Source organism: Lycium ferocissimum, chromosome 8 (assembly GCF_029784015.1).
Source record: "Lycium ferocissimum isolate CSIRO_LF1 chromosome 8, AGI_CSIRO_Lferr_CH_V1, whole genome shotgun sequence".
Taxonomy (NCBI): Eukaryota; Viridiplantae; Streptophyta; class Magnoliopsida; order Solanales; family Solanaceae; genus Lycium; species Lycium ferocissimum.
In genome coordinates this window covers 44,745,632-44,759,993 of record NC_081349.1, presented here as the reverse complement: position 1 = coordinate 44,759,993, position 14,362 = coordinate 44,745,632, and the positions used below count along the sequence as shown (strand labels likewise).

The 14,362-nt window shown below is 34.0% G+C and overlaps 1 protein-coding gene across 1 annotated transcript in view; it reads left to right on the top strand.

The window, feature by feature from the left end:
* The first annotated feature begins 2,868 nt into the window (after positions 1 to 2,868).
* LOC132068594 (DNA-directed RNA polymerase I subunit 1-like) overlaps positions 2,869 to 14,362 on the top strand; it is an 18,092-nt gene continuing 6,598 nt past the window's right edge. The window contains exons 1-15 of the mRNA XM_059462226.1: positions 2,869 to 3,171; positions 3,708 to 3,877; positions 5,121 to 5,280; positions 5,390 to 5,698; positions 6,573 to 6,833; positions 7,412 to 7,591; positions 8,772 to 8,934; positions 10,205 to 10,395; positions 10,816 to 11,079; positions 12,124 to 12,212; positions 12,296 to 12,443; positions 12,545 to 12,763; positions 12,884 to 13,198; positions 13,289 to 13,427; positions 13,527 to 13,732. Of these exons, the coding sequence (XP_059318209.1) occupies positions 3,163 to 3,171; positions 3,708 to 3,877; positions 5,121 to 5,280; positions 5,390 to 5,698; positions 6,573 to 6,833; positions 7,412 to 7,591; positions 8,772 to 8,934; positions 10,205 to 10,395; positions 10,816 to 11,079; positions 12,124 to 12,212; positions 12,296 to 12,443; positions 12,545 to 12,763; positions 12,884 to 13,198; positions 13,289 to 13,427; positions 13,527 to 13,732 (2,823 nt within the window). The 5' untranslated portion in view covers positions 2,869 to 3,162. The remainder of the gene's footprint in view (positions 3,172 to 3,707; positions 3,878 to 5,120; positions 5,281 to 5,389; positions 5,699 to 6,572; positions 6,834 to 7,411; positions 7,592 to 8,771; positions 8,935 to 10,204; positions 10,396 to 10,815; positions 11,080 to 12,123; positions 12,213 to 12,295; positions 12,444 to 12,544; positions 12,764 to 12,883; positions 13,199 to 13,288; positions 13,428 to 13,526; positions 13,733 to 14,362) is intronic.

Sequence of the window (14,362 nt, the reverse complement as noted above, 5' to 3'; positions counted from 1 at the left end):
AAAAATTACCTCATATTTCTATGTATGAAAGTTGTATGAAATATGTGTGAGCAAAATTTTTAATATAATTTTCATATACAAAATTTTGAGCGAAAACTTTAAGCCTTGAATATTGTATGAAAATTGTTACAATGTTGTTGTAGTTGTATTAATTTTCCGAAACCTAATATGAAATTTATATACAAACAATGTGAATGAAATTCTAATGAGGAAGATATACACATTTCATACCATTCTCATGCATAAAATTTTAAGCATAATGTTTAAGCCTTGATCAAGATATACACATTTCATACGTTCTTCATAATAAAATTTGAGCGAACTTTTTAAGCCTTGAGCAAGATATACACATTTCATACACAAAAATTTGAGCGATTATTTTAAGTCTTGAATGTTGTATCAAAGTTATATACAATGTTGTTGTAGTTGTATTAATTTTACGTAAATCTAACATGAACTTTATACATGAAAATGTGAGCGAAATTTTAAGACATGAGCAAGATACAAATTTCATATTGTTTTCATACACACAATTTTGAGCGGATTTTTTAAGCCTTGAACGAGATATACACATTTCATACATTTTTCATACACTAAATTTTGAGCAATCTTTTTAAGTCTATGAGCGAGATATACACATTTCATACAACTTTCATACATAAGTTTTTGAGCAAAAAAAAAAATATTAATTTTTTTAAAAAATAAAAATAAATTTTAAAAAAATATTTTTTAAAAAAAATAAAAAAATATTTTTAAAAAAAATGATTTTTAAAAAATAAAAAATAATTTAATTTTTTTTTTTTTTTAAATATAAAGCATGTTTTGTATAGGATTTGTAATGTTATGTTTTGTAAATATAAAACTATCGTCACGTTTCGTAAATATTTCTCCTTAAGATGTATATATATGTCAAAGACCCTTTTTTTTAACAATCATCACAATGGAATAAAAGTCGTCAACATAAGCATAAGAATGAGGATAAATGTACCATAGCCCTTGATATAATTCACTTTAGATCTATATCTTGTACATGCCATTAATATTCAGAACATTCAACAAAATTAAAAGAAAAAAGGCTAACGAAATAAAACGAAAAAAGATTCAAATATTTGAAACTAAAAAAATTTCGCAAGAGTAAAAATATGCAATGAGATAGTATACCTTCTGAATTACAGGAGTCAAATACAAGGAGTGCTTACATGTGTTATTAGCTATATCCATTCATGACGGCCTGAATATTTTGAACATAAAGGAGAAAATCTCTTCAAATTGACATCGGAAGGATTGTTGTATAGCATGTCACAAAACCTCGCACAGTCAAATTTAATAATCCGTGGGAGCGCATAAAAGATACATCTACAGATCATATATATATATATATATATATATATATATCATAGCAAAGTCATTTGGTCTATATATATCATAGCAAAGTCAATTGGTCTACTTTCATATAATATAAAAAGTTAAAATTTTATTGCTAAAGAAAACTAAAAGTAAAGATAAAGAGAGAAATTTGTTAAAAACTCAACAATATTTAGAGTATATCTCAACAATTGTGTGAGAAAAACTTTGTGACCCATACAGTTGAACCTTTACTCTTTTCATCTATTATTACTCTTCGTTACTCTCACAACTTCTCATTGTTCACACCTATAAAATAGATTGAAGACGGATCAAACAATCTATAAACTACATATACTTTACCATACACAATATACACACAGAGAGAGAGAGAGAGAGAGAAACAAAAAAATGGAAATTTTTTAGACTTTTAGGCATAAGCTTACCACTACAAAACTGAAGTACCATATGGCATATGAATGGACAATTTGAGCAGCACCAACAAATCCGGAAGGAGATTAAAAATCATAAACATTAAGGTGCATTAATTGATATGCTTAATTGGGATTAAATAATTGTTGACCATGAACTGTTGAAATGAGAAAAAAGATGAAGAAGATTAAAAAGCATAATCATAAATATGTATTAATTATTCAGTTTATATTAATTAGAGATAGAAAAGATTTTTAAAAATAGAATAATTGAGAAAAATAGGAGAAAATGTCAAAAAAATGAGAAAAAAGATAAATAGGAATGGTGGCCAAAAAGAGGTGCCACATCAACTTGTCTATGCCTAACTTTATATTATATATAGATAGATATAGATATAGCTATAGATTAGAAAAAGATTTAATAGCCAAACTTTCAGTTAATTCTAAAGTCCAAAATAATTTAAGTACAATTTTGTCTAGTGTGAAATCTACTTTTAAAGGGTAAAAAAGGCAAACGATATTTCTCTAAGGGCCTTCATGCTTTTTAAAATTTAAGATAAGATAAGATGAGATTTAATATTTAATAATATATTAATATATTAACAGTAATGTTAATATAACATATATACACACATTAGTATAATTGACATTCGCTAGGATAAGCTATCTATATCACATTCCTTAGGGTGAGATCTTTTTTTGAGCTCTACTAAAGCGGGATGCTTTCCATTCACTTTTAGTTCTCTATTCAAAAAGTAATTTTTCATTTTTACTTGTCCACTTTCACATATCAAGAAATAAATAATTTATTTTTCCTGTTTTACCTCTAGCATTAATTACTCATTTCAAATCATTTTTCAAATTTACTAAACGGTCATACACCAATTAATACAGATATTATCGTAAAATATGCACTTTATTTATTATTTCTTAAAGGTAGTGCCAGGTCTATAGTGGACAAGTAAAAATAAACGGAGGGAGTAATTTATTAGTCTAAGGACTAAAGTGCAAATAAATAAATAAAAAAGTTACATAAAGCACAAAACCCTCCTCAAACCGTTAGGCCCTGTTTGTTACCTTGTCAATCCCAACAGAAACAGAAGAAAAACTCTTGTTCTTTCTCTCAACAAAAACTTGAATTGCCGACTTTGTTATTAGATATTATATTTCACTACTATATGCTTCTTGCATATTTTTCTTTTGATCTTCTTATACCCTTTGTTTGCAGATTTTGCCTGAAATTTTGATACAATTCTGTCCATTAACTATTTTCCTGTCACACATTATTAACGTGACAAAGTTTTGTAGTAGTAAACTTCTTCAAAATAATTTTTCACAACCTCCAAACTATACAGAAGAGCAAAAAACAGCTCTTCAACTTTTCAAGATGATTCAGGTACGTCTTTTTTTATGAGTTAATGGTGAAAAACACATACTCATGATCACTTTTTCGTGATCACATCCAAACTATGGTTGTTCCTTTTTCTTACCTAAAATATTAACATCTGTATTAAAACACATAGTTCAGAACAACTGATAATTGACCTAAACAGCTTCGAGGAGGTGTTGAGTAGATAGTGATAGTTTAGGTAGGAAAAGAGAACAACTGATAATTGGCGTAATAATACATAGAGGGTGATAGTTCAGATAGGAAAGAGAACAACTGATAATTAGCCTAATCGGTTTCGAGATGTGTTTTAATACATAGACGGTGATAGTTCAGATAAGAAACGGGAAAGATGGTGATAGTTCAGGCAAGAAAAGGGAACAACGGATAGTTAGGGTGTGAAACTCGCGAAAAAGTGATAGTTCAGTGTGTGTTTTTGACCATTAACTCTTTTCTTGTTTTTGTTTTTGTTTTTGTTGATGTGACCTGGTTGCATTTTATTTTATTGTTTTTTTTTAACAAAAAATGATTGCTGCTGATAATAGGGTGCAACAGAGACCGTTGAGGCAGTTCACTTCAGTTTCATGACAAATGAAGAAGTTCATAAGCATAGTGTTGTTAAAGTTACAAACCCTAATTTGCTCGATACGATAGGGCAGCCCGTTCCTGGTGGGCTTTATGACCCGGCTATGGGTTCCCTTGATGATAATTCTCAGTAAGTTTTTTTTTTTCTTTTGTAATTTGTGCATACATGTTATGGACTATTCGATTATGTATAGCTATGATTAGATGAAAGAACTATCGTATTATTGTTATATTTAATCGTATGATGACTTTTTTAGGATAAGTAAATTGAATTATGTATATATTTGAATGCATGCTTCAACGGTTGATGACAGGGGTGGAGGTAGAAGCCCATATATAGGTTCGGCCGAGCGCACTAACTTTTACCCAAACATTCTATTTGTGTAAGAAAATTCATTAAATATGTGTACAAATATGAAATTTAGAACTCAATTATTAGCACTTGAAATCGCCGATCTAAATTTCAGAACCCGTAAAGGTGAAATCCTGGCTCCGCCGCTGGTTGATGGTTGCTGTAAGATAGAAATTATCGTTGCAATGGCCTCTTCGATGGCGAAGCCAGAAGATAATAAAAGGGGATTTCAAAAAGCTAGAATTTCATTGTTGAGATTTGAACTATGACAAGCAACTTTTAAACCCCTTACCGCTACACTAATCACCTCTTTATGTCAAAGGGATTCAATAGCTTAAACTTCGACTGGGATAGGCTGGGAAGTAATCAAAATTTTCTTCCAAGTACCCATCCACATGCTTTTCACCATAACCAAAACTTTCAAGTTCTTCCTCTTATAGTTCCTTAGTGCATATTTTTTCATGTGTAATACTATGCAATTGGGGCCTTCTTATCCTCTAAAGTATATTTACTATTGCATTCATGAACTCCGCACTGATTAGAGTGTCTTGTATGCCCAACATCTTTTATATATACACCTGTTTTTGGCATCATAATTTAAGAAGTATATTTCTTTCTACGGAAACCCAAACTTGATGGCAAGCGTAATTTCTGTAAGTGAGGTGCAATGTTTTGAATTTGATATTTATAGTATTGTTTGTCTTTTGCTTAGGTTAATATATTTGAGAAAAATATAAACACGTGACTATAGGTATAGTTTTGTGGAAGATGCAGAATCCATGAGTAACTTTAGACTCATTATAGAATACAATAGGTGTTTTGTTTTGGGGTTCATTTTGTTGTTTTTGTTTTTCTAAATCTGTAAATGGCCTCAGCATTGCCTCAATGCTGTTTTATTTATGGTACTGTTACCATTCTAAAAATGTTTGTGGCTTATTATGTTTAATTTCTTCTCGTTCTGTTGGATACATTTTCTTCGTTAGGTCTTTCTGTTGATTTTGTTATGTAATGACCCGTTCAGATGTAAATCATGTGGCCAACGTTCACGTCACTGCCCTGGTCACTGTGGTCATATTGAACTTGTTTCGCCAGTCTACAATCCCCTGCTTTTCAATATGCTTTACAATCTTCTGCAAAGAACATGCTTTTATTGCTTGCATTTTAGGGCACCAAGAGAAGAGGTAATTTTCTTTGTGAAAGGATTATTATTTCTTTTCTCTAGCACTTGTGTTACTAACTTACCATATATTCTTTTCCTTACTAATACTCTACATTTGTTTCCTGAGTTAGGTTGAAAAGTGCGTCTCTGAATTAGAGTCAATCCTAAAAGGTGATGTTATTGGGGCCAAAAATGTCATCTCTTCTGATAATTCAACTGATCAGGAAGAAAGCGAAGGGAGTCATATGTCATATACAATAGATGACTTGAATTTGCAAGATCGTTCTGAGTACAATAAAAGGTCATGTTGGGACAATTTCCAGTTCACTGAAGCCATGGCAGTTATCGATGGAATTCTCAAGACAAAATCTAAGAAATGTAGCAACTGTAAGGCAAAAAATCCAAAGATCACCAAACCTAGTTTTGGACGATTTCATATGGTATGTCTCTAGCGCCTTCAATGCGTTATTAAAATTCCCTTTAATAATATGCATTGTTCAGATTTAGATGGACATCATGTTGTATTCACCTACTGATTATACCGAATGTGTATTGATTGTTTTATAGAATAGATAATTTTTGTCAGAGCTTGACATAGCATTTTCTAAAAAGTAGTTTTCCATATCATTCAATACTTTGAAACAAATCCAACATTTAGGTATATTTTGCAAATCTGTAGTTTGTAGCTTTTCATCTGCAGAAGAATACCATATCCCTTTTTCCCCTTTGGATGACGTTGGTTTCTAGGTTACCTTGCATGTAATTTTTCCCTAGTATAAGCTATGACAGATTCACATATATTAAGTAGCCTCCCTCCCAACCCACACTTCCCTCCAAAACTACAAAAAAGCGTGGTCAATTGTTAAAGAAGCGCGTTTAGAATAGCTTATCAACTGTTCTTCTTCTCAGTTTGTTTTGCATAATTTATATCTAAGTATTGCTTTTGCCATTCTTCATGTTTCCATTGCGGCTTCCTGTACCATGTGGTCCATGTACAACTTAACATTCTCTATTTGAATAACTTTTGTTATTAACATTTTTAAATTGTGGCTATTTAATCGTTGCTGCTATATACTCTTATCAATTCTTTTCCAACTTCATTGTACTTTATTTTTTATTTTAAACTATTGAAGTACTATCCTCAGCATCTTCTGTTAAATTCTGGTGTTTGTCAATTAGTAGCTTTGATTTGTGATCTCTTTGTTAAATGTTTTAATGAATCAAATGACACACTACTTTTACAGGCATAGAGATTATCTTGCAGTTGTGAAGTATTAAACTGCTGCTTTCTGCTCTATTTGTAATTTTTTGTAGGATACCTCAAGTACGGAAATCAAGGAAAATTTTATAAAAGATCAGAAGTTCAATCTGCGGTACGGCGGTGGAAGTGAGGAAAATCCTTCCCCTGAGGTGTTAAATGCCACTGAGCTATTAGGGGAAGCTGAAACCAGCTTATATGAGGCTTCCTCCGATGGATTAGAAAATTCTATGGCTAGTGGGAGGCATGGGGTTGACCAGTCTGGTGTGATTAAGCAACAGAAAGACTTATTGTCATTAGCTCAGTTACCTTCTCTGGTATGGCTTCTGCCATAAGCTTGTAGCTTACGGGTGTGTTTGGTCTGAAGGAAGATGACTTCATGAAAATGTTTTCTTACGGAAGTCATTTTCTGGTGTTTGGTATGATGGAAGCCATTTTTCATCAAAAGGGAAAAATGTTTTCATCAAAAGGGAAAAATGACTTTCCTCTTTTTGGGAAGTCATTGTCCTTACAATTATCCTAAATCTTAAGTTCATATTACTTGTTTGAGTTAACACTGAGGCATTATTATTAATCTAGAGTACTTGAAACTTTCATCAAAACACTGTCAGTATTATTAATCTTTAATATATAGTTTTTTCCTGGAAAAATTTCCACTCGCCAACCAAATACCAGAATATTTTTCTGGGAGAACATTTTCCATGAAAAATGACTCCCGTGACACAAAACATACCTTGGATGTATTCTAGGTGTGTTCCTCTAATATATCTAGTTACAGTCATTGGCCTCGAATGATAATTATATCTTAGTTGCTATTCCTTCAATAAAATAATATCTTAGTTGCTATATAGATTTGGAGTTCTGTTTATCAACATTTTTAGGTTATAATTGACAGGTCAGAAATATTATAAAGGATTTATGGGAAAATGAAGCTCGTCTTTGTGAGTTCTTCTGTGATATTCAGGGTTTTCACCGTGATGCACCTGACAAGGTGGCTGGACCCTCCATGTTCTTTTTGGACTCCATTCTTGTACCACCGATCAAGTTCCGTCCTCCAGCCAAAGGGGGTAATTCGGTAAGCATTTTGCTTTTCTCTTTTCAGTGACACTAAGAACCTGTTGGGTGTCCTTCAAACTTGTGTATGATTGTCGTAAACTGTATATGATAGTCCAATTGTTCTCGCATACATTTTCTACTATAATTGTAGGTTAATAATGAACATACACTATTAGATCACTTGACTGGCGAATCTTTTTTGGAGATTATTCGGGCATCTACTTTTGTCAATTGCACATATTGTGTATACTATGTCTACTTATTTGGTTGATATTGCTATGATGTGCACAGATTTAAAAAAAAGATATTTGACATTAGGTCTTTATCTCGTAGTTACTTGGATCTCTCTTTATCCTGTACTTGAGCAGCAGTAATTAAATTAATATTTCAGAATCTTTGAATATTGCTTGTCTTTTCTGCTACTTTGAATGGATACTGCAGATGTTTAGCTGGAGCTTTATGTTTCTATTTATGGAAGTAAACTGGCATCATCTAAGTTTACGTCATTTTTCCCCATCTCCCTCAACTCATTCTGAATTGGATGGTTTTAGCCATTAATATGTTGAATCCTTCCATGACTAGAATGAAGAAAGTGGGTGAACGAGGGTACCCTTTGTCTTAATACTCTTTGTGCCACAAAATTCCTTCTGGAGCACCGATAATTAAAGAACCAGTTTCTCTCTATGTACTTAACAGGAATGCCCATGACACGTGTTCATGCTTTTTCGGTGTTTGCACATTACCATATCTCTTCTCCTTTTTCCTTGTATCAAGCATTGTCTCTTCCATTTCAAAGTTATAGCTCACTTTTAAAGGGTTGAGGAGGCAATCGATTAAGGGTTTTTGATCGTGTGCATACTATGTTTTGGTTCAAGTACACAAAATAAAGGAAACATAAAGCTAACACATCGAGGAAAAACTTGTCCTCCTTTGACAACAACAACAACATACCCAGTGTAATACCACAAGTGGGGTCTGGGGAGGGTGGTGTGTACGCAGCGTTACCCCTGCCTTGTGAAGGTACAAAGGCTGTTTCAAAACTTGTCCTCCTTTTAGTTTCAATAATTTTGATACACTAAATACAAAAGAAAAGAGGTTTACATAACATTTGAAGCCACAGAGGTACAAGTTTGTGAAATTTTCTCATCCTATCTTTATATTCCTCACTTTCTTACATTTCAGATTTGATGTTTCTTCAGGTTATGGAGCATCCACATACAGTTCTTCTTGGCAAGGTCCTACAGTCAAATATAGCTTTGGGAAATGCTCATATGAACCGGGCTGGAGGGTCTAAGATCATTAGCCGCTTGATGGATCTTCAACAATCTGTAAATGTGCTGTTTGATAGCAAAACAGCTGCTGGTGAGTTAATTCCTCTCTTTTGTTACCAATGCTACTTGTAAACTGTATTATTAATTGCCATTGCTTAATGGGATGGAGCAATGCAAAGCAAGGGGTCATAGCTTCATGGACGATGCCGTGCGCTTTAGATAAATGTACACTTCAAAATTATGTGCAAAGTGGTCCCAGCGAAAACGATCAATTCTTTGAATCTCAACTTTGAGAAATTGGATTAATATCATCATTATCCTTTATGAGATGCTGAAATTATTTCTTTGATTGAAATGATTATTATCGTACTAAAATGTATAAATTTATGGTACTCTTTGAATTTCTATAAATTGTGCATTTAACCTTAAAGAAGTGCGTGCTTCAGTTCTCATTTTTAAAATAGTGAATATGACATATACCGATCTGAGTATATGTACACACTTGTCACATGCCGAAGTTACTCGGTACTTCTTCTTTTACCCGACTATTCCCAAGATTATGTAAGGATTAGTAAAACAGATATCTTACCCAAACATATCAGGAATTGGTTCTGACAGATCTGGCGGCCATTTGTAGGTTGGATGAGGAGAAACGGGTTTGCAATTTTTAGGCACCTTAAGTGATGCAATTAGGGGAACTATAGCATATCCTGAATTATCCTGCAAAATTGCAGGTTGTGGATCATCCATCCGTGTTCATCTATGTGACCATCTCATTAAAAGCTTAAATTGAGATGTCCCACACTTCTACTGATTTATTTTAGGTCTTCAACACGCCCCCTTATGTGCGAGTTTGAATTATTTTTCTTTTATAAAGTATGTAAAATATATCTTGCTAATGGTGACGGTGAGACTTGATTCTATCATATTGGATTACATTACAAATTTATCTAAAAATTTAAGCTTTAGAATGCATATTTTTTGTTTATAGGTCTTCTACTGTCAAGGTAGGAACGGGCTTGAAACTTGATTGCAGCTAAGAATCTCAGTTTTGTCTGAATTTAGGTGGTTTATTTTTCTGTACACTTGCATGTATGAGGTGCGGTATGTTATTTCAACAGTATGTAATTTCTAAGGAAATCAGGGGTTTATGCATGTTCCTTGCAACATCTAATTTTCTATGCAATGTTGTAACGTCATGGTGTTATGGTGTTTATTTGCTATTGGAGCTGAGTTGTGGTTTGAGTTTCCATTGCTGAAAATGGCACATTGGGGCGATTAAGTCTTTTCCGCGGTTCTGGTTGTCAGATTGCAATCATTTTTTTGGGCTGATTAGCTGCTTTATCTATATTAAATGGCAGGTCCAGGTCAAAAAGATGTTGGTACGGGCATATGCCAATTGTTGGAAAAGAAAGAAGGTATCTTCCGCCAGAAAATGATGGGGAAGAGAGTCAATTTTGCCTGCCGATCAGTTATATCTCCGGACCCTTATTTGTCTGTCAATGAAATTGGGATTCCACCATATTTTGCTTTAAGGCTAACCTATCCTGAGGTATGGGTGAAGATGCTAAATTTACTTATTTTGGAATTCTTCTGCTGTTTCTTACCTATCTAGAAATTAAAATAGAACAAGAAAAGCAAGTTTCAACTTCTATGCTCACAAAATGGAGTTCAAATTGGCTATATTCTACGATTTGTATGGGATTCCTTATTCGATTTACATGGGTTGAACAATAAACCTGTTAGAGAAACTATTTCCCTGTTATATTCAATACCCAGGCTTATTTACGGAGTATAGTTTGGCTATATTAGTTACCTGACATGGCAAGTTAACGGGAAAAACAATGACAAAAGAGGGAGAAGGGTAGAAAAGTATTCTACACATCTTGTTTTTATATTCGAGCTGAATGCCTAACTTTTAGCATCTCCTGTACTTGCTTGTTCTGTGCTAATTATCTCATTCTTTCGTCAGAGGTTGACTCCTTGGAATGCTTTCAAAATGAGAGATGCTATTCTCAATGGACCTGAAACCCTTCCTGGGGCTGTCTCTGTTGCTGATAGAATATCTATCGTGAAACTGCCACCAGGTATAGACTTGCGTAAAGCAATATCTAGAAAATTGCCTTCTTCCAGGGGAGCAGTGACTCAATCTGGGAGGGACAATGAGTTTGAATTTGAAGGCAAAGTTGTTTATCGGCACTTACAAGATGGGGATATTGTTCTTGTGAATCGACAGGTAGAACTTTTTGCTTCAGTCTGCAGAGCTGGTTGTATGCAGTATTTCATGCTTCATTCTGGGGGTGTAAATACTATTGTCAAATTAACTGCCCTCTACTCCCTCTATTTCATTGTCCTGGAGGTTGCAACTTCTAAAAGTGAAAACTGTCATGGAGTTTCACTGTAGAAGTTGCAACCTTCGGGACAGTGGCTATATTTCAATTAGAAAAGTGGTTATTTCGAATTTTACCCTAATTTGATTGGGGGCACAGATTTTAAGAATGTCAATAAGACTTTTGAATCTGTGATCTTAAACTAAATGTGTAAAACAGACCAAAAATACCCCTTTATCATTTAAGGTAAAATGGAAATGCTGGAGTTAGAAACTTAGTGGATATACAAAGTGACATTCTTTTTTAAATGGACTAAAAGGAAAGTAAGACACATAAGTTGAAACAGAGGGGGTAACAGACTAATCCTTGGCAACTATGATGTGATGTAATTAAGGAAAAAGAAGTTCTAATGGATATTCCACTTTAACTTTTGCTATCTATAGGATGGATCACACAAGCATATCATATTTGATGTAGATAACTATGTGATTGCCTGGGGTTAGATGCAATGGAACAATGTCAGCAAGTTAGCTCATTAAAGATAATGGTATCTAAGCTTTTAATTATTCAAAGCACAAAAGAAGCAAATTTTAAACAAAAATGTGATCTTTCTCCTTTTTTCCCATTCATTCATTTTTTTTTACTTTTTATGTTCTTTTGTTCATTTCTCGCTTCACCTATCTGTCTCTTGTTGGCTCTTCTCTGCCACTTCACTTGCATAACAAAATATTTATGATAGTGACCAATGGAATGTGTATCCATAACTGTGTCGTGCAAAAGTGAGCTGGTTCTAGTTTTTGGTGTATAATAGTTTGTTTGGTGCTTCACCTGCTTAAATAAAATATTTCACGACAGTGATCAATGGAATGTGTATCCATAAACTGCTTTGTGTTGTCTTGCTACTCGTTCATAGCTGCACAATGGTCTAACTGGAAAAAATCTGATGACAGCCTACCCTTCACAAGCCCAGTATAATGGCTCATGTTGTCCGCATATTGAAAGGGGAGAAAACACTTCGCATGCACTATGCTAATTGCAGGTTGGAATTCTCTATTTGTTTTTTCCCATGTATGTAATGCTACAAAAGTTCTACGCGGGAATAACAATCTGTATTTGTTGCAGTACCTATAATGCAGATTTTGACGGTGATGAAATGAATGTCCACTTTCCACAAGATGAAATTTCTCGTGCCGAAGCATATAACATTGTAAATGCAAATGAACAGTACATTGTTCCGACCAAGGGAGATACTGTTAGAGGCCTTATTCAGGTTGGAAAAACCAAATTGAACAACTTTTTGTGATCCAATCTTGTTATGTGTTTGATCAGAATTTCTAACTGATAATTTTTTCTCGTATTCACTTTCTCCAGGATCATATTGTAGGTGCAGTGCTTCTTACCATGAAGAATACATTTTTGACCCTTGAGGAGTTTAACCAGCTTCTGTACGGGTCTGGCATGTTTGCTGCTGGGCCCGGTTTAACTTCCGGAAATCATTTAAATAAAGTTCCTGTAATAGATTCTGAAGGTTTTGTAGAGACTATCTTGCCTGCTGTGTGGAAACCAAAGCCTCTTTGGACAGGGAAGCAGGTGCAGACTAGCAAAAACTAGCTCACTATGCATTGCATTTTCAGATCTTGAACGAGATGTTAGAGTAATCATAAAGGTCAACTACATAGAGAACTGACCAATTTAGCTCTGCGTTTGTAGGTCATCACTGCTTTACTGAATCATCTGACAAAGGGCTGTGCACCTTGTACCGTGAAAAACAAAGGGAAAATTCCATATCCGTATTTCCTGAGCCAGAGTCGCCTAGCTGAGTATCAGTCAAGAGAAGAAGAAGAAGAAGATAGAACTGCTGAAAATAAATTCCTAATTTGGAAAAATGAGCTTGTGCGTGGTGTAATCGACAAGGCTCAGTTTGGAAAGTTTGGGTTAGTTCACACGATTCAGGAGCTTTATGGGTCCAACAAAGCAGGCATTTTACTTTCTGCTCTGAGTCGTTTATTTACTATTTTCTTGCAGGTTCGCTATCTTGTGTTTAGTTATTTCTTTCTCCTGATACGTTTGGTTTCTTGATGAAATCTTTCATCAAAATTTACTCGTTCTCTTCAGTTTCATGGCTTCACTTGTGGTATTGATGATCTTGTCATCTTACCACATTACGATATTCGAAGGAAGGAGGAACTTGAAGGAGAGGATGTTGGTGAAGAGGCTCATTGTGATTTTGTGAAGTTCAAGAGGGGAGAAATAGGTATGTTATGTCATGAGGTTTTTCAGTGTTAATTCTATCTTCATTAGGCTAAGGATTGTGTCGGGCAACTGATGGGAAAAATATTGCCTTTTATGTCAGGCCCTTTGGAGCTCCAACTAGAAATTGAAAAAGCCATAAGCAGCAATAAAGAAGCTGCTACAGCAACCTTAGACATGAAAATGAAAAATAAATTGGTGAATAAAGGCTCACAATTTAATAAAGAGTTGCTGCTGAAAGGATTGTTGAAACGTTTCCCTCGAAACTGCATTGCCCTTATGACAATTACTGGGGCAAAGGGGAGTACGGTAAGTTGGTATATCTTTTGGAATTTTTCTATTTAATTATGGGATAGTTGATAGCACTCATAATTTAAAGGTGGTGCTCTGTTGCTGTCTCATATTATTGTTTTAAAAGAATTTCATGACATGCAAGCTGACTATTTGTTGCTTATATTTAAACCTTGACAAATTATCAGTTCCTTTTAATTGTCTCTGAAACATCCTGCTTACGTGTTTGGTAATTTTGGGAAGTGAAAGAATGAGTACGAGAATAATAAATTATCATGTCTGCTCATACTTTCTATGAGGTGGAAACTCTTGAAGCATGGCTTTATAATGTTTGGTGGTTTCCAAAATCATTATCTATGAAACCTGATTTTGAACCTTAAAAGAAGCTTGGAAAAGTAACGGTGACATTTTTGCTTGTCCAAAAAAATGGTAAAGGTGATTTGTTGCTGTGCAGCTGCCGTATTGTTTAAGTTGTCAAACATTATTTCTTTTGGCTACTACCATGTAATAGTTTCTTCTTGTGCTTAAAACAGTGATCGGTTTTAATAAAATGTTATATAAACTTAAATCTGTGGTCTTGGGATGCACGTTACCATGTTGCAGAATTCCTTAATCAATTTAGGAGCTTATGTAAACAACTGTATGGTT